Genomic DNA, 26,047 nt, shown 5'->3' with positions numbered 1-26,047 from the left:
TCTCTCTCAGCCATTTGGGGGAAGGGTACCCCTTTCTTCATTCCCAATTCACCCCAAACCCTGGCATCCTACTATTCCCAATCCCATCCATTCCTTTAGGGCCACACAGATGACTCAGGCTGTCATGCATATCAAAACCACACTGGACTACCAGTATGCATGTTTTCCGAGACTGCACTGTCCATTGGAAACCAGAAGCTTTGTGAGTTTATGCCACCCATGGACACAGAAATCTGTTCAGGCTAGGAGCCCTGGTTCCTGGGATATAGCTTCCTAAATGGTTTGCCAAGCCAATGCACCCAGATGTCTGTGCCCTTCCCCTCCCCAGAGTGGCATGAGGAGGTAGTTCTGGGTCCATTTCACTTGTAGAACCTACCCTAGTCTTGACTCTTCCTCCAGCTTGATACTTCTGTGCCCTCCTCTCTTTAGCTCTCTGCCTTCCTTACACCTAACACAATCTGCTCCATGGGATTCAAGAAACAAATTTAGCCCTCTGTTTTTAGTCCTCTGTTTTCCTTCCCAATAGAAAGTGTTCTTATGCCAGGGAACTCAAAGCCTGAGAGGAAAAAACTATAGGGGGAAACCCACATAATTAAATGTCTCAATAAATTATTTCACTATCAACATAAAGTAAATCCTAGTCTCTTTTTAGCCACTCTTTCTGAAGTTAATGTAATATCCATCTCACCCAAGGAAGAAATGATCCAAGGTCAATCTGACCTCTTATTCACTCTTAGGGAATATATCAGCAACTGAGTCATTAAACAAAGCCCATTCTGCCTGTCTTACTCATAGAACTTCATTAGGTTTATCTAAAATATGCTTGAAAAATAATCTAATTTATCTTGCTCCAAGTAATTTAATTAGAATTCAATTAAATTCAGCAGAATGCATACATCATTTTAGATATTGCACCTTGATTCATTTTATTTGCTATTTTTTACTTTAAAGATGTAGTGAAGTTATTTAGCCCTGCAGTAGTCTATCTAAAGTAATCCATTTCATACATAAACTAACTAGTCCTCAGGAGCACTAAGGGAAGACAAAATGTGTCCATCATTATGCATGCCACACACAACTCATTTGAATTTAATCTCTTTGGCAGACTGTGTGCTGAGGAGACAGGTACTTCAGGTATCAGTTCACTTACACTTCCAAAACCAAGACCTTTTTAGCCCCTCCTTGTTTTCCATCTGACACACACACACGTAAATAGATCAATAAAGGAAAAGAAATGATATTCAGACTCTATTCAAATCACCTTCACAGTCACTATTAAAACTTTAAAGGTGTCAGTCAAAAGCACAAGCAACAAAAGCAAAAATAAACAAGCGGGACTACATCACACTAAAAAGCTTTTGCAAAGCAAAGGAAACAGTCAACAAAATGAAAAGGCAATCTGCAGAACAGGAGAAAATATTTGCAAATCGTATATCTGCTAAAGGGGTTAATATCCAAAATATCGATATATAAGGAACTCATACAACTCAGCAGTAAAAAAAAAACAAACCCCAATTTTAAAAAAATGAGCAAAGGACCTGAATAGACAGTTTTTCAAAGAAGACAAATGGTCAAGAGGCATATGAAAAGGTGCTCAACATTATTAATCGTGGAGGAAATGCAAATCCAAGCACAGTGAGATATCACGTCACACCCTGTTTGGATGTCTATTACTGAAAAGATAAGAGATCACAAGTGTTGGCAAGGATGTAGAGAAAAGGGAACCTGTACACTGTTGATAGGAATGTAACTTGGTACCTTCATTGTGGAAAACAATATGACAATATGGAGGTTCCTTAAGAAATTAAAAATAGAACTCCCATATGACTCAGTAATCCCACTTTTGGGTATATATCCAAAGGAAATGAAATTAGTATCTCAAAGATATATCTGCACTCCCATGTTCAGTGCAGCATTATTCACAATAGCCACACTATATATATATATATATATATATATATATATATATATATATATATATATATAATGGAATATTGTTGAGCCATAGAAAAAGAAGGAAATCTTGCCATTTGTGACAACACAGATGAACGTGGAGGACGTTACGCTAAGTGAAAAAAGCCAGACAGAGAAAGACAGATACTGTACGACTTCACTGATATGTGAAATTTTAAAAAGCTGAAGTCATAAAACCAGAGAGTAGAATAGTGGTTGCCAGGCACTGGAGGGTGGGGGAAATGGGGAGATGTTGGTCAAAGGGTAGAAACTCTCAGTTATAAGACGCATAAGGTCTGGGGACCTAATGCACAGCATGGTGATTATAGTTAATACTGTACTTATACTTGAAACTTGCTGCAAGAGTAGATCTTAAGTGTTCTCATTACACACAAAAAAAGGGTAACTGTGGGGTGGTGGATATGTTTAATTAACTTGATAGTGGTAATCATTTCACAGTGTATACATAGGTTAAATCATCAAGTTATACACCTTTAAAAAATCACATTGTACAACCAAAATATATACAATTTTTATTTGTCAATCATACCTCAATAAAACTGGGGGGAAAAGCAAAAACAAAAAACGTTAGATTTTCAGGAGAACCAGTGATGGCGTTTGAAACTCTCTTCTTTAGGGTTGCTGTGGGTTCAAAATACTAAAGTGTCGGGAAATTGTTTTTCTGTTGAGTAGACATGCCATACTGGGATGCAATTGGTCTTACTAACACAATGTTAAAGGGCCTGGGCCCACGTGGGTCCTATATAAGCAACACCGGAAGAACGCCGACTTAACTCATTTTCCAGGAAGAGAGCCATAGTGCTGTATGTTGGGTTTTTGGGGGCCGGGATAATATAGCAGAAATCCTCCAAGGCTATAAGCTTCTGTAATTTAAAAACAAAGGGGGATAACAAGGGTCTTTTTCCTATATTTCCTTGATCCCAAATTGCTTATAGGTGAGGCATTCTCAAGCAGACGGTGAGCCCTCTGCCCTCTTGGTTTACCAGTGTGCTGGAGCTGTGGTAATGCCTCAGCATTGCTCAAGAAGTTAGGCTGGAGGAGAGGTGGGGAGATAGGAAATACGCCTTTAGCAAAAAAAAAAAAAAAAAAAAAAAAATTTGTTAGAATTAAAATTAGAGTGTTTGTTTTTAGCTCTTGAAGCTTTACTTAATTTCCCTGTTAGTGGAACTTTAAAAAATTGAATGAGGCCATTCCCTATTTTTTTTTTTTAATTTTAAAGACAAAACCTTAACATCAAAATCTTAACATTGTCTTCTTTCATATTTTGCCACATACTCATTGGATGACCTTTGTGCCTTGGACAATTTGGAAACATTGCTGCAGCCTTTACTAAGTGACACAGGTGAGCTAGGTGAAATGTGTCAAAGATCTGAAACTGCTTGGATTTCCCCAAATCTGGAAAAGGAAGGAAAGGTGGTTTGTAAATGGTTTCTGTTGGAGACAGTAAGTGACTGCTTTCCCCAGCAGTCTCTGTTGTAAAAGGGCCAACCAGACTGAAGCAGTGTTGAAGGTTTCAGAACACCTCGCCTTGTCCCTTCCCACCCTGGGGACTGGATTTCACCAAAGCCGGTGTCTCAGAGCACATTTGGTACCTTCAACAGCATTTCACAATGAGCTCAAGGAGGAGAACGTGAGTGTGCAATTTATGTTTACATAAATGACCCTTCATTTTTCTTTTCTTCCTTGTTCTTAAAGAACACGACTTGAGGGCCTGAGGCTGGTTTTCAGTCATAGCCTCGGCAGCTACTTTCCTTATAAGAATAGGCTAATCTCTTTTATATAGAACATGAATTTAATGAGAAGGCTCATTTTCAGAATAAAAATCGCTATGGCACCATTGGTTTGTAATCTGCCTGATATTTTTTTTTGGCCTGCTGTGTTTACCATAATGCTTAGTCTTAGCACCTTTTAAAAAGTTGGAACATTGTGTACCTTATGAACCAACCTGAGTTGTCTTTGAACAAATTCATCAATTTAATATTGTTATTTTTTTCTTTTTCCACCAGCCCCCACTCCTGCCTCAAGTCTTAAAAATTTAAAAATCTTCCTTTGATTGCCTGGCCTCAGGAGGTCCTCCCGCTACCCCTCACCCCCAATTCTGTCCTCTTCCATCTTAAAGGCAGCTGAGAACCTTTTGGTATTTCCCATTTAAGGACATCCCTTCCTTCTGATCTTCTAATTGCCTTTTCCTCTTTTAACCCTGAAGCAGGAGTGGCAATAATAGATTTTTTTTTAATTAGAATCATCCCTACAATAGAAATTTCAACAGGTCAAATCTCTTAAATATATAACATTTAATTATAGTAAATAGCCAATGTTCACTCTTCCAGAAGACCTTTTCCTCTAGAATAAATTTTGTCTAGCCCATGTTGCAAAAATTGGATTTTGATGTAATTTTGAGTTATTTTTCAAGGTAGTGTGTCAGAAGTACTGAGATAAAATTACTCCTTTACTCTCAGATCCTTGTGATGGGGCAATTGGAGTCATCTTTTGATGCAAAGAATGAGGTGGAAAATGTCAGCTAGTCTCCACTCAGAGAATCTTCTTATGACTTGAAAGCAAAAGCCAGATATATTTGTCTTCTAAAATGAGGCATGGCTTCCCTATTTCTTTATCCTGAGTTCCCTGTTAAGTTCTTCCAAGTAAAAGGCATAATTGATGATCTCAGTTGATTATACATTTTTCAAGCAGGTTTTAATTGTGTGTGGAGAAGTTCAGCACTTAGTGGAATCTAATTTTCCCAATTTGCTCTCCTTCAAATACCCTACACTTCATGCATACAAATTTGGTAAATATGTGATAAAATAATGGAATTTGACATGGGTCTTTATTTTTAAAGAAAGTGAGTCACCAGTCCACTTGTACTTTCTTTGTTTTTATTTATTCAATAGATTTTAAAGTTAAGTGTTTGCCATTTGGCCTTAGGGTTCACTAACATAATTCAAAATGCAAAGTTAAAAACATTTTGTAATGAAAAATGTCAAAGTCATTTAAAAATTCATCAAGAAAGAAGACAGCAACACAGCTGGCCTAAAATGTAGTCATCTCTTTCCTAATCTCCAAGAAGATATTAGCAAGTGTGAGAATTCAAGTCAGAAATTCCTATTTAAAACTAAGATCTGTTAGTTTCATAATAGTCATGTCAGGTAAGACTCTTTAAAAATTCCTCATTTGCTTGTTTTTTGTTTTGTTTTTTTTTTTTGCTTTCCTTCCCCAACTTATGAAGAGCAGGAATCCTTTAAACTTTCCATATTTAGGAATAAATTAATTAGTCAGAACTTGAGGAAATAAATCTGGGATGCATGTTAGCAATATTTTCTCAACGTATCAATGCAATCATATAGATATATTTAAGTAATCAATAAGGGTATTTGGTACTTATGAAGTGTGCTAAAATGTAATAAGAGCTATTATTCTGAGTATTTATCATGAACCAGATACTGTAGTAGGAAGTTTATATCAACTGTCTCATTTAGTCCTCATGACAGCCCTGAGAGATATGTATTTTTATCCCTATTTTATAAATGAAGAAAATAGATGAGTCTCAGCTAGTTAGTGGCAGAGTCAAGATCCAAATCCAGATCTATCCATTTCAAAACATATTCTTATTTTATGACACCATGGTGGTTCTCTGGAGGAAGATGACAAAAGTTTTAACCTTACAAGCTAAGAATTAAAAACATACCTTTTAAGTCAGTTGTCTCCAAAGTGAGAGTACACATCTCAGGGGAAAAAACAAGTTGATCCCCTGGGATCCAGGAAGAAAATATTATCATTAGTTTATATGTGGGGAAAAAAAAGAAAAGAATTAAGCTTGACTAATTTTTAACATATAAATTGATCCTGGTGCAATTTCTTAATTTGTAGATCAGATGGTTGCAACTTTATTTTTTAACTGCTGTGTAATTTTTTCTTTTCTTTATCTTTTTTCCTTACCTGTTTTATTCCTACCTCCCTTCTTTCTCTTTCTTTCTTTTTGGTAACAGCTTTATTGAGATATTATGTAATTCACATACCATACAATTCATCTATTTAAAGTGTAAAATTCAATGTTTTTTAGAATATTAGTATTTAGTATACAGATATGTGCAACTAACACCACAGTCATTTTAGAACATTTCATCACCTCGAAAAGAAACCCCCTACCCTTTAATTATCACCTCCTGATCTCCCCATCCCCCTAGCCCTCAGCAACAAGCTATCTACTTTCTGTCTCTGTAGATTTGCCAATTCTGGACATGTCATATAAATGGAATCATGTAAACTGTGGTATTTTGTCACTGGTTTCTTTGGATGATTGACTCCTTTAAGGTGTATGAGATTCTTTGACAGACGAGTGGCTGTCCTGCTGTCAGAGGGGGTTCATAGTAGCCAGTTTATGTGCGTGTCTGGTTAAAGGATTTAGCAATTGTATCATCTCAGTAACTAAACTTCACAAAGAGGATTGTTGCCTTAAAAATGATGCCTACACAAAAGCTGAGAGTCAGAGGTAATACCACAATGTACCATAAATAAATAACCAAAAAAAGTGCTCAGTTGAAACTTCTCTTATTCTTAATCTGACCTTTCTCCATCAGCCATGTGGCAAAGTAAAACAAACACAGTGAAATCTAATCACATGTAACAAAAATATTAGCTACAATTTGTAATTGTCAATAAGACAATTTATAAGACAAAATATGCATTTGCTTCTACTTTCATTAAGGGTGGACTTTGCTCTAAGTATACGGTGTGCCTTAAGATATTACCTGACATGTTGTTAGCAAGCAGTTAAAAAACTAAGCAACCGTAACATAAAAATAACTTCTGCAATTTGTGGGGGGAGGGAAGGGAGTTATGTTCAATGTCATACAACCCATCACTTTTTTAAAAATTCCATTAAATATAATAATCATTGTTTAGCCTCAATTGGTATTTCTTATTTATTAATAAATGATCAAAATCCTTATATCAATACTACTGGAGAAATTCCTCTTCTTATCACTGTAAAGACGGCTATATTACACAAGAAAAACAAGATGGCAACATTCTGCAAATAATATTGAAAGATGCATAAAAAGCTATGCTGAAGATTTGAAGAAGCTAGTGTTAAAAGCCTGCAGCTTTGCAATGCTGAGATGAAAGTACAGATGTATCTAGCATGCCTCCGTCAGAGGTGGATTTACCATGAAGCTAATGGAGTTTCAGGATGCCAGACTTGCATAGAGACATCTGGTTCTTCGATCTGGCTCCTTACTGAAACTTTTCCCCCATAATACAAGCAGGATTTGGATCTGACTAATGGAATGAGCAGAGAAATTTGGGGATGTTATGGCAGAAGCTTACTTCGTTTCCCTTGCTCAGAAATTCCAAAGAACAATTCTTACTGAATTAAAACACTACCCTACACTTTAGGGTCTTCTGCTTCTTACCTCTCTTTACCCATCTCTGCTATTATTATGATTCTCACTGGCCAGCCCAGTGATTCTGCGTGTCAGTCTCTGCTTCTGAGACAGCACAGCATTCTTTTTTCCTGGAATGATATGCCACCTTCAAAATACCAAGTTAACTCTCTTCCATTATTTAAAACAAGCAAAACTGACTCAAAACTCTGTTCTCCATGAAACCTTTCCATATTTACTTTGCCCAATTTTTAAAAAAAATTTATTGGAGTATAGTTGATTTACAGTGTTGTGTTAGTTTCTGCTGTACAGCAAAGCGAATCCATTATACATATACATATATCCACTCTTTTTTTAGATTCTGTTCCCATATCGGTCATTACAGAGTATTGAGTAGAGTTCCCTGTGCTATACAGTAGGTCCTTATTAGTTATCTGTTTTATTCATAGTAGTGTGTATATGTCAGATTGGGACTGACATACGCTCTGCCTAATTTTAAAGACTGAAATGATCTCTGATAACTTCTAGCAATTTTTTATAGACATACTGGAGTACATGGGTATTTTTATGTTCTCTATGCAGGTAAAGTAGCTTCACTTATTTAAGTTCCATGCCCCTCCACGCTTCTTGGAGGCAGAGACCAAGCATCCCTTCCTCATAACCTGTACCCAGCAGGCCTTGGCAAATGCTACTGACTGATCTCTTTCTCTGCAGTTAATCCCCAAACCTGCAGAGTGTGTGCATAATAAACGAGTAAACATTGCTGCTAACTCAGCTACCAATGAGTTTAATCAAATACACAGAAGGAATAGACTTTAAGATCGAAGATACCAATTTCAAGAGTTAATGATTACACATCAGCGACTTCTAAAAGTAAGTCAGAATTACAGAGTAGAAGGAAATATAGAGCTCATTATCTTCGCTTGAGTTCCCCAGAAAACAGAGGCTTAAGTGCCGCTACTTTATTTAGGACTGCAATCCCAGGGAGCAGGAGTGAGGAAGGGAAGGAGGGAGAGAAGTTCTGGGGCACTGAGTACCCAACAGAGCACCTTGTGAGGCAGGACCATCTTCAGAGAACCTGCAGAAGTGACTGCTTCTCGGGACAGTCTGCCAGGGGGAGGGCCAGGGGGAGAGGAAGAAGAAGAATCTATCTGTCTGCTTTAGTTTTCTATTGCTCAAGTGCAATAATTCCCCGGCACCTCCCAGTTGCTGATGAGTGGGCACCAAATAGGTCCCCACAAGGTCCGGCCTTCAGCATCTACCTGGAATCTCCAGGGTAGAAGGCACAAGGCACACAGAATGGGCATGACGCCCGGGGCCACTGGGCTGTGCCCACACCGTTTTGGTTGCAGTCTATTCACAGTCTGTCATGGCAGCCACCACTGGAGCTAGGATACCTTGGAGATAGTGAGACCAAGAAGATTTGAAGGGGAGCATAAGTATCTTAGACACTCATCAATTAAAATATCCTTACTTTACACGAAGGAATCCAAGCCCAAAGTTGGAGATGTGCAGGATCGTGGAGCTTAATCAACGGAACTCAAGAGCCAGGGGCTTCTAGCTCCCTATTGGTGCTTTTCACTCTTCTGTCCCACTTCTCTAGACAAACAACATCTAGTATACACGCACATCTGTGACTCATCCTCTCACACTAGAGTTTCAAATGTCTCCTACACTTACTACCTCATGGACCCAGTGGAATATTGTTTACGACGGCTTCCTTGTGGCTTACTTGGTTCCCTCTAAAAAACAAAAACAAAAGAAACAGATACCACAGAACCAGAGAACACGTTAAATTCCATGAATACAGAATCTGAGGCAAAGAAACTCCAATGAATGTTAAACCTCTGGAGATGTGTATTTGCTTCTTGCCTAATAATCTCCTTACATAGAAGTCTAATTAATACTTAAATGGAATAAAGCCTTTCAACAAAGATCTTCAAGAAGCCAATATCCTAACTTCTGAAAACAGCAATCTTGTCAAAGAACATAGTAGAACACATTCTTCCCATGTTCAAGTGGTATTGTGTTTAGTCAAGGCAGTATACGTGTTATTTATGTACGTTCATCTGAATTCATATGCTGATTCAGATCTGACATGATTTTCCTGAGAATAGTTAACAGAATGAAGATGTCTCTGCAGAAAGTTTGATGTGCTGTCCTTCAAGATGATGATGGAATTGTTTCACTCTCATACCAAAGAATTACAAAGCAATATGATTATGTAACTCTATGCTGAAATTTTTCATACCTCTTTAAAAGAATGTATTCTTATAACTAAGGGAAGAAAATGAGATTCAACTTATGTTTTATATTAAATCTTATTATTTTGAATATCTACTTTGTAAAACACAAGTTTATTTACAAGATTCTAACGTCTATTTCTTTAACAGAGCAGAGCGCTTGTGGTAATGGTTTATGTCGGTCTTTATGAATACAAGCTCTATTATAACAGGTATTCAGCTTCCAGCAGCACTTTTTCCTGAGACTCATACATTTTTCATTGTCTAGTCATTCTGAATTTAAAGTAGATAGGATGTCCTTTTAAACGCATAAACAAAGATGAAAATGTGTATCATAGTCTCTTCTCCATTTCTGCTGCTAAAATTATAGGAACTCTGTATCCTATGTTAGAATGCATCTGGTGTGCTATTCTATAAGCTACATGAATAGCCAACAGCTCCCAGTATAAAATTCCACCCGGCACCGTATTTAGCATCATTTTTGCAAGATAGCACCTTACCAGGCTTGTTCAGAAATGCACCAGAAAAGAGTTTTATTAATCTCAGTGTCTAACTGGCAGAAGGAATACAGTGAAAATGAGATATTTTTTGTCTTTCAGAGCTAGTAGTTTTTCAAGATAAGATAAGCAGCCATCTTTCAAATCTTCCGATCTTTTTCATTTGTAGATATTTTTTCACTTGTAAATTTGTTCATTCATTCATTCTGTATTTATTGAGCATCTATTTCCTTCCCATTCAGGAGTCCTCAAGGCACCAGGAATATAGAAATGACTAGAATACACTCCCTTCTTTTCAGGAACTCATGAGTCATACAGTATGGTGAGCACAAGTAGAGATAGGAACATACAGAGGAGGACACTTAACTCAGCCTTAGCGAGCAAGGCGCGGCCAAGGGGAGGCTTCCTGGAGAAGATGGTACCTTAAGTTCATGAAGAATTAAGTGAAGGGACCACAGATCTACTATAGTGGTTAGTGTGGGAAAAAATTGTTAGGAGGGATAAGGTGACAGTAAATGAACTGAAAAGATCCTTAGGCAGAGACAGTGGTAGGAAGACATTCTGAGACACAGATTACCAAAAGGATTTGCTCTCTGCTAAAAAAGAACAAAGGAGAATCTGATGAGGGGAAGATGGTGGGGCAGTGGAGAGGAGTGGGAGGTGGAATCAGCCAAGTGTCTAGGTTTATTTATATTCTTATTTATTTTGCTTTGGTGATTCTAGTAACTTAGCTCAGATATGCAGACTTGCGACAGCTCCAGTACTAGCTCCCTTCACTTGGGAAAGGACTGGTGAACTAATCTGATAAAAGGTCCCTTCCATTCCTTCCTGTTTTACAAGTCATGTTTATTAGCATGATGGATAAAACCATAATGTGCGTTTTGTATCAAATCATACCAGCAGCAGCTGAATGACACGGCCACTAATTAAAAGCAGAAATTGGATGCAGCAGATTTGCTGTTTTGTTTGGATGAAGAAGCAAGAATAAGCTTGTGTTGACCTCTGTTGAAAGGCACACATTACAGATGTCTTGGTGGAAGAGTTTTCATCAGTCAGTTGGGACGACTTGTTTTGTCTTCACCTTCCCCAGAATATTTCTGGAAACCAGCCACTTAGGTTTAGCAGTGTGTTCTGTGCCCTCTGTGAGGGAAAAGAGTATTTTTTTGGCAGCATAATGATGGTGTAGCATAGTAATTAAGAAGTTGGGATTTGGAATCATATGACTTAGTTTCTATCCAAATCTTCTTCCTGCTGGCTCTGTGACCTTGGGCTGGCTGCTTAACCTCTCTAAGCATCAGTTTACTTATCTATCAAATGGAACCATAACAATATCTGCCTTGTAAAGTTATTATGAGGATTAAATAAGACAGAATGTATAAATCTAAGCCTAGGACTCGGCACATAGTAAGAACTTATTAAATATGAATTATTATTGCTATTTCATCTTAACTGGGTCCATTCTGTAGTAAGTTACTTGGGAACTAAGCTCCAAAATCTTGGTTTGGTCGTTCCCCAGTGACAAAGACTATGTCTTATTCATCTTTGCATACATAGTGCCTGGCATGTAAAGGCTGTTTTATAGTATTCAACATATTGGCACATATACATCAGAAGTACTAAAAATTTTTTTCTCTTATGTAAGCACTCTGTCATTTTTTGTGGCTTGATTTTGTTCAGGATATTGCCAAGGTTTCAAATACCATGGTTGTAACTTAAGCAGTTGTAGGAATTACCACGTCCTAGCAGTAGTCGTCGACCTTCTTTTCCCAAGGAGACACGCTCCATACACAGCATTCTCCAGCGGACATACTCAGCACCAGGACCCACTCTCTGGTATATGAGCTGTAACTCTCCCCGCTTCTCTTTCACTTAGGGATGTAAGTTATTATGCAAGTAAGAGTGACCCAATGAGAGGATAATCATGAATCCACTCTAAATTATTTTTAATCATTTTAAACATTATTATTTTAGCTATTTTTGTTATTTTTATGTTATGTAGTGACTAGATCAAACTTCTTCAAAGGATTCTTTGAATTCTTTAAAATTCTTCAAAGTCAGCACCTTTATTTCTCACCACTTCTGTCCAATTAGTCACCACTGACTATCCCTTCTGTGAAATTCTCTGTTCCCTTTGTTTCCATGATACCAAGTGTTGCTCTGGTACTCTCCACACAGCCAAAAGTGGTCTTTCAAAGGCTGGCAGTGACTACAAATCATCTTTTGTCAGTCCTCATTCTTCATGCCCTCTAAGCAACATTCAATATTACAACTGTTCCCTCCACGAAAGTCTCTGTTCCCTTGGTTTCCTTGACATAAAGAACTATCTTGGTTCTTTGACTTCTGACTCCAATGATGTGCCTCTTCTGACTCCAATGATGTGCCTCTTCTTTCTTCCCTAACCCCAATCTGGGGATTCTCCAAAGACTTCCTAGGCCTTCTTATTTTCTTTCCTCTTCTTCCTTCCATGTTGTTAGCATCCGTTTCCAGTACTTTAGCCACCACTCATATGTAAAACTTCCACATATTTTTCTCCTGGTTGACCTCCCTATCCAACTCTGATCCCATGATTCTAATACTGTTGGATCATTTGGAAGTTCATTTGGCAGCTCAAATTCAATACACTAAAAATATTTTGTTATCTTTACACTAAAACCAACTCCTTATCATGGTTTTTGTTAGTGGATATCACACTTCTCTTAGGCTGGCTTAAAAACCTTTGAGTTAAATCTGGTACTTCTCTTTACTTCTGCTTTTCTTTCTTCTTTTTTTTTAAATCATCCTTTCATTTCAACAAAACTGTTCAGTGTTGCCTAGGTCTACCTCTGCACTGTCTTGAAGCTCTCCATTTTCTACTTCCTCTGAATGGTATTGCCCAGCTGTAAATATAGTGAAGAACATTACACCAACATCACAGTAAAAACAATAATTATAGTACAATGATATAGAAGTAAAGGAGATACATCCCAGGGAAGAGAGGGCAGAGAAGACTTTTTAAAGGGGGTAACATAACGTGTGAGCCAAATCTTGAAAGATGAGTAAGAGTCAGACACGTCGGGATGAACATTCTGGAAATAATAACATGTGAAAAGGAATGCCAACAAAGAAGACCATAACTCATTGTTGAAGTGCAAGTAGCTCTGTAGGTCTGGAGCTCTGGCTTCATGGGGGAATAAAGTGGGGAAGCAGGAGGCAGAGCTCTGCGGTAGTAGGAGTGGAGGGAGGGCATTGAGGGCCTTGTTTCAATATCTGCTGCTGCATAACAAACCACCCCAAACGTCATGCCCTAAAACAACACAACCATTGATTATTTCTCCCAGTTCTCCAACTGGGCAGCAGTCACTGGGGATGGTTCATCTCTGCTCCACATGACTCAGGTTGGCGCTGCTCCACTGGGGCCAGAGGATCCACAGTCCTCACTCACCTGTCTGGTACTTCAGCTGAGGTGGCAGTGGTTGGCTGGGTCTCTCTTCTTCTTTTCACACAGCCTCTCAATATTCAGTAGTCTAACTCTGGTTCTTTACATGGAAGCTGTATCCTAAGAGGGCAGAAAATGGAAGCCGCAGAGCTTCTTAAGGTTTAGGACCAGAAGTCACATGACATCTCTCCCCCTACCTTCTATCGGTCAAAGGAAGTCACAAGACCAGCTCAGCTTCTGGAAAAGGAAAATAGACCCCACCTCCCTTTGGGAGAAGCAGCATGAATGTAGAGGGATGTGAGGAAATGTTGGCAGACATCTTTGTAGATGGTGTAACATAGGCCTTATAGATCACTGCATTCTGTAGGGTACCATCTATAGGGTATCATCTATAGGGTAGGATTTTAAGCAACAGACTGACGTTTTAAACTTATATGTTTAAAAATATCGCTTTGACTCCTTTGACACCTTTACGAAGATTGAATTGAAGGGTCGGGGCCAGTACCTGGAAACAGAGCAATCTACCCATCTACCAAGGCAGCCTCTGCCAATATGTTACAGGCGAACCTCTGCAGAGTCTTTTTCATAGGTCCACATGCATTGCCACAGTTTTTCCTCCTCATGGAAGCAAATGGAATGAGTGATGGATGCCTTTTTTAAAAAGAAGGATACCACCAAGGTATCCACCCAGAATCCTGCCCAGGGGCCCAGTGCCCCTTCCAGAAAGATGGATTCACATCTGCCATGGGGGAGGGAATATGCAATGCTGCAGATGCTCTGCCTAATGCTTTTCTGTTTAGAAATACTACTCTTTGCTTATTTTATGTTGCTTTTTCTTTAAATAAATAAACCAGGAAAGTCAGATGAGACTCCTGGGGAGAGCAGAAGTCTGCTTTGCAGAAGCCAGGGGCTTGTCCTGTGTCAGAGCGTACAGGTGGATGTAACCATAAAGCCCACATGGGCGTTTTATTTCTATGCAAAGTGAACCGTTTGACTCTTGCCTGTAATCTCCACTACAGTGGTCTGTAGGGTCAGTGCCTATAAAAAAAGCCATAGAAAATATTCACAGAATTTGAAATGTCCTATTGTACCACCTCAGTCACTAAATTTCCTTCATGAATGAGAGTTTTAATGTGTCAGCAACTGCGACTTGAGCAGAGGAGAGCAGAGACTAGTTCTTATTAGTGCTTGTTAGAACAAACTGTTCAATATCTGGCAATGGAGAGGAGATAGTCCTTTTAGATTATCAGGGGTTTGTATAGCCCCTTTACCTAAGTGTTCCTAGAGCCAAGATTTCGGTCTATGAAGAAAAAAGTCTCCGTTTTTTGGTACAAGAACCTGAGGACAAGGTTGGAATATGGTCCTGCTTCATCAGTGTTCAGGTTCTGTCTCAGGTTTCTGAACACTTGTTCATGCCATGGTGGCATCAGGATGATGTTAATTTCCCCCCAGAGCTCCAGGGCTCAGTAGGTAGAAGCCAGGATCACTTGGAGAGATTTGGTCTCAAATCTCGGCTTTGCCACTTCCTAGTTATGCGACTGTAAGGAAATTCCTTAACCCCTCTAAACTTTGGTTTCTTCCTCTGCAAAACCCCAGTAAGGTAGCATTGCTATGATGGATTAAAAGAAATACTGTTTATTGCACTTAGCCTAGTGAATGGCACAAGTGCTCAGTAAATTTTAAGTGATTGTTCTAATGGACTTTCTGCTGATCTTTGCTATGTTTCTCTTTATTTCTTAGGGAGATGTTAATCTCTGTGGCTCTAGGCCAGGTGTTATCCCTCCTTATTTGTGGAATTAGCTTGACCAGCAAGTACCTGTCAGAAGATTTCCATGCCAATACACCAGTCTTCCAGAGTTTCCTCAATTACATCCTTCTCTTCTTGGTCTATACCACCACACTAGCTGTCAGACAAGGTAAGCATGCAAAATCCCAAGAATATAGCTTCGTTTCTCTTTTAGCAACATCTACAAGAGTGATGAACGATGACCAGATTAACTTTTTTCACTTACAGCGTCGTAAGACAATTCAACACCCCAAATCTCACTTTTCTATTTTGCAGTAATACAGCAAACAAAATGAGTGAGTAAATCACAAAGAAGCATAAATTGTGTGAATTCAGCAGGAAGTAGGAAATGCATGTATAGGCAGAAATGTACAATTGCTCATATTTGAATTCCTGTTAGCATTCCTTGTACCCCTCAGTGAATCTAAATAGACTGCTTCCCTGGAACCTGGAACAGGCCTGATGAAGCTGTCTTAATAAATGCTAACCCTTAGAAATCCAAGGGAATTACAGACAAATATATGTTCTTGGGAAAGTGTCACGAGAAAGATAAAAATAGTAAACACAAACAACTCTAGTAATAACAAAGGGGAAAAGAAAGAAAAGAAAGCTACCACAAATGGCCACGTGAGATGTTCTGTCTAAACTTAAAAGAGCCAAAACAATGAAACAAGTCCTCCAAGAGTCAGTGCAAGAAAAACTTATTAAAGGGCAATTGCAGTCCTTGGGGTATATCTCTGGAGGATATACTTCAGAGACTTATGATTATACCTATGGCCCAGAAATAGCCAATAATAATCCCCCAGTAGCAGCTGTCAACTGTAAAATATGCGCTGAAAAGTAACCATTAATAGGTTTGAAGACAATTATATACCATAATGATGAATAAAGATATGTGTATAACCATATACATCAATCCTAAGAGTCATACTCTTTAGAAACTTTGCTAATAATTGTATATCAGCATTGAATTTTTACATTTCCTTATTTGGATTGTCCTTCAGAGTAATATTGCTTAATTAAAATGATTTGACCAGGACTAGATTTCCTCTTAGAGGGAGAGTAAAAATGAACAAGTTAGGACTGAATTCTAGTTTAACTTGGGATTTGTTTAAAGTATTGGAAAAGCTAATTTCATTTACTTCTCAAATATTGGTGCTATTGGTGTTTGTTTTTTAAAATTTAACATCGGTAGGCATAATTAATTTAAGAGTAAAATTTCAAATAAAACCTCAGGCTACAAAAGTTATAGACATTGAGTCTCAGCTATATTTCCTCAGTAGGATTTGGAAGCTAATGATTTTGAATGCCACACATGCATTATCTAAACAGTTATACCCACAATTTCACCATTGGTGCCTCAATCCAGGAAAGAACTCCAGAAAATGAGGAAATTGGGGAGGCATATAATTAGAAATTTACTTATGAGAGACTGTTAACATGAGGAATGTATAGTTTGGTCGTTCAAGAAGAGAGAGCTATGCAGTTCAACTTAAAAATCACTTAATGAAAGTTTGAATAATAGTTTAGAATTATTAAAGAATAGAATGATTTTAGCGCAGTACAAGGATTATAATTAAGGATAGTAAGATTAAACGAAGAGCAATTTTGCAACACTCTAATATAACCAAAAAAAATCACACGAAAGTGGTGAATTTACGTTCTCTAGAGATTTTTAGAACCAAACAGTCTAGACTACAAGATGGTGAACTACAACTAGTCTTTGGGTTCTTGTCAGTCTTACTTTCCAGGAGCCCAGAGATTTAACAAAAACTCTCATCAGGGAAAAAAATAAAATCAAGCCATTCTAAGAAACAGAGAATAATTTCACAGTTACAGGTAGAGACAGAAAAGCTTAAAAAACTAAATGTAGAAAAGACCCAAGGTTAATAATAATACCTTCTGTTGAGGCTTTATAATGTGCCAGCTACTACATATGTGAATTACCTCTTTTATTCCTTCAATCCAAGGAAATAAGAATTATTATCCAAAATTTTATAAATGAGAGATCGGAGGCTCCCCCAGCATCAGGAACCTGCTCCTGGCTACAGAACTAGGAAGAGTAGGGGCCCCTCCCAGGCCAGGGCTGGGTGCCTTCATGGCCCACTGTGCCCACCCATGTGCGGTCCGGGGTGGAAGGAAGAGGAGAGGGAAGGGAGACGTGTTTGAGCAAAAGGAGGATTTTTCCCTTTGAATTTCAAAACCCTGGATAAGAAACCAGCCCTGGGGGCAAAGTCTAGTGAGGCACAGCACTGATGTCAGGAGGATGTGATTGTAAACGGTGCTAGGAGAGGATGGCAAGGGTGGGCAGGGCAGAGGCACGACTGGAAAGAGGCCAAGGATCAGAAGCAGCAAGGAATTTAGAGGCTCTTTGGAAGGAAAAGACTGAAGAGGACCTGAGAAAATTCTGACTCTCATTGCAATTGGTGATGGAGAGAACCAGTTTCTAAAATGCCCTATCCAGAGGTTTCTGCATTGCCTCAGATTATCACTAAATATGCTGGCATGTCTTTATTTGGGTGTTTACTCAGAATGTTTGTTTGTTTTAAGCTTCATCTTTAGAAGTTTTAATAGGCTGGCATTAAGCTAACATCTGGAAATCAACATAGTAATTACATTAATTTTGTATAGGCTGATTCAGTGCCGTGTTCTAGAGACATAATAATCTCCTTCCTCATGCACCTCAAGATTTGAGAGGGAATGAACAGAGCAAAGAGGAGAGGATGGAAAGTGTGATGTGTGTGAGGGAAGTGCTGTCATGGCCACATTTTCTCCTCCCTTCCAGGTACTTCTAAGTACTCTGCCGGGAGCGCTGCAGGTCAGGATTGAGCAATATGTCAGCCTTCCCAATTCTTCCGGCACAGATGTCACTGGCCCCACAGGGCCACCATATTAATTTGATACCACCTTAGGCCACGTAATAGCAAGAAGTTAGACTCAGGAGTTAACAATCTTTCTTTATCATTTTAATTATAAAATGTATGATTGTCACATGTAAACACAATGTGATAAATGCAAGAAGCCTTTCAAGAGCATTAAGGGTGATGTTATTACAAAAGCCTTGTGGAAATTTGACTTCAGAGTTAAAGTGAATTCTCCTCACCAAATTTGCACTGAACCAATGATCAAAGACTCTGAAGCAACAGAATGCAGTATAAGTTTCAGTGTAACGCCAGTTTAAACTGGAGTTTTGAATTTGTCCCTGATTATTAATTGGTTCCTACAAAAATTTGTAGAAAACCAAAAATTGATTCCTACAAAGACCATCCTCCTTAAAAAAAATTATATACTGTAGGACAAGTTTTAAGGCTAGCCCTTCGTGATTGGAGCTAGGTTTTTTTATTCCAGATGGTTCTAAAATTTTAAAAAATCTTGCTGTTTCTCCTAAAGAGCTTCTTTAATACAACTCTGTAGAAGAAAATGTACTTCAAAAAAGTAGTTCCAATGACAATGTATCACATTTGAGAATTCAGATAAAATTTAGATAGCTGTTACTTGGTTAGTTGTAACCACTTTGGGGAAGTTACTCAGACAATGTGGTGCAGTGGTTAAGAATCGGCCTGCCAACGCAGGAGACACGGGTTTGAACCCTGGTCCAGGAAGATCCCACATGCCGTGGAGCAGCTAAACCCGTGCGCCACAAATACTGAGCCTGCACTCTAGAGCCCGTGCACCGCAACTACTGAGCCCGCGTGCCACAACTACTGAAGCCTGCATGCCTAGAACCCGTGCTCCGCAACAAGAGAAGCCATCACAAGGAGAAGCCGACACACCACAACGAAGAGTAGCTCCCGCTTGCTGCAACTAGAGAAAGCCCACGTGCAGCAACGAAGACCCAACACAGCCAAAATATATATATATATATATATATATATATATATATATATATATATATATATACACACACACATACCCATTGAAGTAATGCCTGAAATCCACTCACGCTATATGTACAAAGTAGGGTTTCAGGAATTGTAAAGAAAAACGTAGTCCTCCTCTTGTGTTTCTCCTTTACTCTCACTCTACCACCACACCACAATACTTCTGACACCAGGTGTGTGGGGCTTTTCCCACACCATGCAATTCTGTGATACCAGCTGGGTGTCTTACAATATAACTCAGTTCTGACAGTTCTATCTGGAGATGGATAGAAGTTATTACCTGTGCTTCTGACCTACCTGCTATAGATCAGAGGTTCCCACGAACTCTCCTTGGGTTTGGTTAATTTGCTCGAGCGTCTCACAGGACTCAGGAAAGCAGTTTACTTACTGTTTACCAGTTTATTGCAAAAGGATGTGATAAAGGATATAGATGTACACTCAGATGGAAGAGGTGAGTAGGGCAAGGTGTGTGGAAAGGGTCGTGGAGCCCCCAGGCCCTCTCTGGGCACAGCACTCCTAGCACCTCCATGTCACGTGTTCACCAACCCTAGAGCTCTCCAAACCTCGTGCTTTTGGAATTTTTATGGAGGCTTCATTAGGTAAGCATGATCATTAACTTCATTTCCAGCCCCTCTCCTCTCTCTGGAAAATGGGAAGGCGGGGCTGAAAATTCCGGGCTTCTAGTCATAGCTTGGTGTTTCTGGTGACCAGCCCCATCCAGGAGCGCTCCAAGAGTCACCTCATTAGAAACAAAAGAAATTCCTATCTCCCTGGAAATTGTAAGGGATTTAGGAGCTCTGTGTCAGGAACTAGGGTCAAAGACCAAATATTAGAACAAAATATGCTCCTAGCGTTCTTCTCACTTAGGATATTACAAGTGTTTTGGGAGCTCTGTGCCAGGAACTGGGGGCAGAGAACGATATATATATATTTCTATTATCTCACAGGTATATGACTAAGAAAATATAGTGAAGCTTCCCAAAACTTACAGATTTGCCTGGGAAGCCTCTTCCTCATGCCTACTTTTTTCTTAAAATTCCATGTAATACTAGCTGAAATCAGGAAGCAGAGAAACACAAAAAGCAAAGACTATGAACAACTAAAGACCACTCAGTTCTTGAATTTGGATGTAGAAGCAAGAAATGTGACAGGCTTTTAAAACAAAGGTGAAATAGGATATATTTCTTTTTTTTTTTTTAAAGATTTATTTATTTATTGATTGATTGATTGCTATGTTGGGTCTTCGTTTCTGTGCTAGGGCTTTCTCTAGTTGCGGCAAGCGGGGGTCACTCTTCATCGCGTTGCACGGGCCTCTCACCATCGCGGCCTCTCTTGTTGCGGAGCACAGGCTCCAGACGCGCAGGCTCAGCAGTTGTGGCTCACGGGCCCAGTTGCTCCGCGGCATGTGGGATCTTCCCAGACCAGGGCTCGAACCCGTGTCCCCTGCATTAGCAGGCAGATTCTCAACCACTGCGCCACCAGGGAAGCCCAGGATATATTTCTTATCAAGAAAAATTATGTCATCAAATTTTTTGCCCATAAGCTTCTTTTATCAATTATTACAAGAATCCTGCTGCTTCCCAGAACTACTTTCAGCAGTTCTTAAGTAATAGATATCCATGGTTCCTTTTTTGGCAGTTTTTAACTTCTGAATATATATAAACCACACAATTTTTAAATAGTCGATAATTTCTTCTTCCTTTTCTTCTGCCAATTTTTCTCAGTTCTTGCCTCTCCAATTTCTTTTTGTTTTCCTTATCAACAAGTTGCTCAGCGATGGGGGAGGTAAGGATTGTGGAGCAAAAGCAGGATGCTGAGAGTGAAAAGAAAACACTTTCGTTCCTTGTTTTCTTCCTCAAGTCATGATGACGGGGAAAGAATGGGTATCAGTAATGAACGCACGGATAGAATCAGAAGTGCCTGCTTCTTTTTGTATACAGACCCTAGAAAGAGAAGAAAAGGTTGCCACTGTTGAGCATCATTAGAGATATCCCTGGTGACTGGTTCTACAAGTTTTGCTTTTTCTCTGAAAGATATTTTTATAAGCTCTTCCAATTTTGAATAAAAGACAAGCTTGCAGCTAAAAATTTGACTAGCATTGCATGAATTCCAGCAAATTCTTCCATACACATTAAAATATTTGTTGAATCTTTTATATATTTCTTTGGGTGAGTGTGAAAATGAAACAAGTTACTAATAGTACTAACAGAACACTCAAAAATATCATCATGTGTAATCCCTTTGATTTTTTCCAAAGAGAATACTGAAAAGTAAATTCATGCCTTACTGTTCAAGAGAAATATTCTCGATTTGAACATTAAATTCCAGAAGACAGAAATCCTAGAGGTCTAGGTTCAAATTTCAGTTCTCAGTGGGGAGACTGAAGGCATTAAGTGAGCTCAGGAATATCAAGCACTCACCCTCTCCTGATCCCTTTTACCCACTATCTTCTTTTTTCATCCGGAGCACTCAAGTAGGGCAGGATTGGTGAGAGAAATATATAAAGATGACAGCCTTGTCTACACACAATAGCTGGATGCAACTCAGGCCCAGTAGTCTAGTCCCCACAAGAATGTTCTTCTCAGAATTTGTACCAAAAAAGTATTGCTCCTTTTGGTGGTGGCTGGGGAGACATTAATCAGAAGATAATTGTTGCCTCTTCCAATGTAAGGCAGGCTTCATATTTGTTCTCTGCAGAAACACTATACTTCTTACACTTCTTACAGTTACATAGACTAAATTCTCAATTACCAATGTTGCAAGATTTAAAATATCTGTGTAATTAGAAGAAATGTAGGACTTCATACGAAGTAATATAGACCTCTCAGAAAACCACAACAAGGTCTGGGAAACTTAGGTATCTGGCATTTCACAGTATGTCAGACCCTAGAATCCCCTGAAGATCTCACCTCCCCAGTTCTGTTTGTATGGCTCTGCCTCTGTGAATCTTTGCCCCTTGCCTTTGTTGGAATTTTCTTTGGTGCTTACCATAGGAAGTCAAAAACACAGGCCAGAGCAGTAAAAAGAGTTAAAGCAGGATCCAGGATTTTCTCAGAGCAGAAGCCTCAGTTTTGTTTTGTTTTTTAATTTTTAGTTTCAGGTGTATAGCAAAGTGATTCATTTATACATATACATGTATCCATTCTTTTTCAGAACTTTTCGCATATAGGTTATTACAGAATATTGAGTAGAGTTTCCTGTGCTATACAATAGGTCCTTGTTGATTACCTATTTCATATATAGTAGTGTGTATTTGTTAATCCCAAACTCCTAATTTATCCCTCCCCCCAATGTTCCCATTTTGGTAACCATAAGTTTGTTTTCAAAGTCTGTGAGTCTGTTTCTGTTTTGTAAATAAGTTCATTTGTATCATTTTTTTTTAGATTCCACATGTAAGTGATATCACCTGATATTTGTCTTTCTCTGTCTGACTTACTTCACTTCATATGATCATCTCTAAGTCCATCCATGTTGCTGCAAATGGCATGATTTCATTCTTTTTTATGGTTGAGTAATATTCCATTATTCCAGTGATGTTGTATATATGTACAACATGGTCTTTATCCATTCATCTGTTGATGGACATTTTGGTTGCTTCTGTGTCTTGGCTATTGTAAATAGTGTTGCAACGAATGTTAAGGTGCATATATCTGTTTGAATTATGGTTTTCTGCATGTATACGCCCAGGAGTGGGATTGCCAGATCATATGGTAGATCTATTTTTCATTTTTTAAAGAACCCGCGTACTATTCTCCATAGTGGTTGTACCAATTTACATTCCCACCAACAGTGTAGGAGGGTTCCCTTTTCTCCACACCCTCTCCAGCATTTATTGTTTGTATGTTTTTTGATCATGGCCATTCTGACCGGTGTGAGGTGATACCTCACTGTAGTTTTGATTTGCACTTCTCTAATAGTTAGTGATGTTGAACATCTTTTCATGTGCTTTTTGGCCATCTTGTATGTTGAAGCCTAAGTTTTGCTCATACACAGCTAGTTCAGTGTCCAGTTCTCTGGATAACCTTGACTAAATCACTGAGAAGGGGTTGTTAGATGGTTGGATAAGGAAGGACTTGACAAATGTAAATACTGAATTGTAACTCCCTTGAGAGTCGTGGGGGAGATATTACTGTCAGTTACCTATGTCTGGTGAGGTAATAGTCATTGGAGCCTCTTAAAACATCTCCCTTTTGGGAAATAACTTGGCAAACCTCCATTCCTGTTCCTTGTCATGTTGCATTTATTTTTACTTCATATGTATGATTGGAGAGTTTTATCCCCCATAGTATAGAAAGGTTGTACCTCAGTGATTTCTGAAATGAACCTTGGTGGACACTCCATGGGAATTATGCTTGTGTTGGGGAAGGGAGAAGAGAAGGTGGGGCAGCGGGTGGGGGCGAAGGGATTTATACACAAACCATGCTGGGAAATTGTTAGAGAAGATCAAAGGAGAAAATTAAAATCCATTTCTAGCAAAACTGCCTGCCAGTATATGGAGCAACTGGAACTCTCATATACTGCTGCTGGGAATGCAAAGCGATACGGACACCTTGGAAAACGGCTTGGCAGTTTCTTATAAAGTTAAACATCCACTTACCATGTAACCCATCAATCACATTCTTCGAAGAGAAATGAAAACATAATATCCACACAAAGGACCATATGCAAATGTCCATTGCAGTTTTATTCATATTCATAAGCCCAAACAGTAACCAACCCAAATGCTCATCAGTTTGTGAAAGGAGAAAAACAGTTGTGGTAAATGCACACAATGGAGTATGACTCTGCCATAAAAGGAAAACGCTACTGACACATGCAATGATATGGATTAATCTCAAAAGCATTATGCTATGTGCAAGAAGCCGCACACGAAAGCTTATACACTGTATAATTACATAATGCATAGTAATGTGATGTTCTGGAAGAGGCAAAACTATAAGGTCAGGAAATAGATCAATGGTTGCTAGAGTGGGGAGTGGGGTGTTGACTGAAAAGGGACACAGGGAACTTTTAGGGTAATGGAAATGTTCTGTATACCTTGATTGTTGTAGAGGTTACAGGACTATATACATTCGTCAAAATTCTTCCAACTGTACACTTAAGAGGGGTGCCTTTTATTACATATAAATTATACTTTAATACACTTGACCAAAGGGAAAAAAAAAGAGAACTGACTGTCTACTCTCACTCCATGGCTGCCATGATGAAATAACGTATCACTGGGCTCAGAGTTTCCAATGTGTAGCTATTCCCTCAGTCACTTATGGATATTAGGAAATGCCATTAAAACCTCCTACTTCATTGTGGCATGCTTTCAGAATGCAAGAATGAGTACAGTTTCCTCCAACCCCAGAAAATGTACCTACTCTAAAGAACTTGCTTGTGGGACATGAATTATTATTTATCAAGCTCACAATCCATTAAATAATGTAAAAGTACATAAATTTCATACATATGCAGTGCTTACAGGGTGAATCTGCACCAAGTCAAGTCTCCCACAGTCTTAACCAAATTTACAGTACCTAATAGTGCATATACTGTTTGTGCTAAAGTGACTGAATCTCAAATAGAGTGATTCCTTAGCCAGAACTTTCAATATCAGTTAGCACAATAAATGACTTTTAGATTGAAGGAAAATGACATGAATATGCAACACCATTTTCTTTTAATGAATCCTTACATAAACTTACACACACACACACACACACACACACACACACACACACACACACACACACACACTATACATCAGGCCCTCCCTCATTCCCCATGCCAAATACTTCATTAATGGATGCCCTTCTGATTCTTCTATTCCAAACAGCATATAAGCATGAAGGGAGGGATTGTCTCCCTGTTTTATCTGGAGTCTATGTTGACTGTTAATTCTGGAAATCTTTAAGCATTCATCTATCCATGCTGAGAGCTGGCATAGAGCAATACTCATTCTTGGCACGAAGCTCCAGCATTCTTGTGGGAGATTGAAGGGTGGTTACAAGATGATAACTATATTGCCTGAAGGAGATAAGTCCCCTTCTGCCAAAATAGTGCTTTGTATGTAATGAGTGTAAAAATTCAGAGGAATAGAATTTATCCTTACAATCATCTTTCTCATTAAAAAAGAATCATAATGGAAGAACAAAGCAGTCCCTGCAGTGAATTGAATTGCTTTCCCTAAGTTTTCATTAAATCAAAGACTCAGCAGTTAGCCATCTTGCAGACACTATTGCAGTCTGCTACATGAGATTTGCAGGGGGTGGGGGGGAATAAAACAATGAAGCAAACTTTTTTTCTTCACAGGATTAGAATTGCATTGTGATTATCTTTAGATCAGAGTTCCCTGTCCATGCATTTTTTTGACTGTCTGGTTTCATTGGTTTCCATTTCTGAGTTTTTGAGGACCAGGAAGAAGAATGTGTAACTCACCAAATTTAAATGTGATTCTTGCAAATGGTGGGTTCTGACTACATGTTGGAGTGACTGGGCCCCTTCAGTGACTTATATGAGGAAAAAATATAAAAGAAATTACTTCCAGATAAAAGAAAATATGATCAAAATTTGTTTGTGACCATTTTTTACTATTTGATATGTCTTTGTATGAAAGAACATGAATATTACTTTATTTTACCTTTAACTGCCTAATTAGTCATGTCTAAGAAAATGTCTACCCTTAAAAATCATATTTGGGAATTATTACTTATGTTCACTAAATTAAAATGTAACTTTAAACAGTTAGAATCTAGACTTTTTCTGTTTCTCAGTTCAATAGAAATTCAAGAGCCATTGAGTCATCCTGGTTTAACTTGCCTGTGTTGTATTTCTTCATTTCACAAGTCAGGATAATAATAGTAACTGCCTTACAGCTTTCATGTG

The 26,047-nt window shown here is 38.6% G+C and overlaps 1 protein-coding gene across 3 annotated transcripts in view; it reads left to right on the top strand.

The window, feature by feature from the left end:
• SLC35F1 (solute carrier family 35 member F1) overlaps positions 1-26,047 on the top strand; it is a 410,815-nt gene that overhangs the window by 236,422 nt on the left and 148,346 nt on the right. For all 3 annotated transcript variants that reach the window (XM_082474851.1, XM_082474852.1, XM_082474850.1), the window contains exon 2: positions 15,251-15,426. In XM_082474851.1, the coding sequence (XP_082330977.1) occupies positions 15,255-15,426 (172 nt within the window). In that variant the 5' untranslated portion in view covers positions 15,251-15,254. The remainder of the gene's footprint in view (positions 1-15,250; positions 15,427-26,047) is intronic.

Source organism: Balaenoptera physalus, assembly GCF_965194825.1.
Source record: "Balaenoptera physalus genome assembly, chromosome: 9".
Lineage (NCBI taxonomy): Eukaryota > Metazoa > Chordata > Mammalia > Artiodactyla > Balaenopteridae > Balaenoptera > Balaenoptera physalus.
The sequence above is the reverse complement of the archived record's forward strand: the minus strand, read 5'-3'. Positions and strand labels throughout refer to the sequence as shown.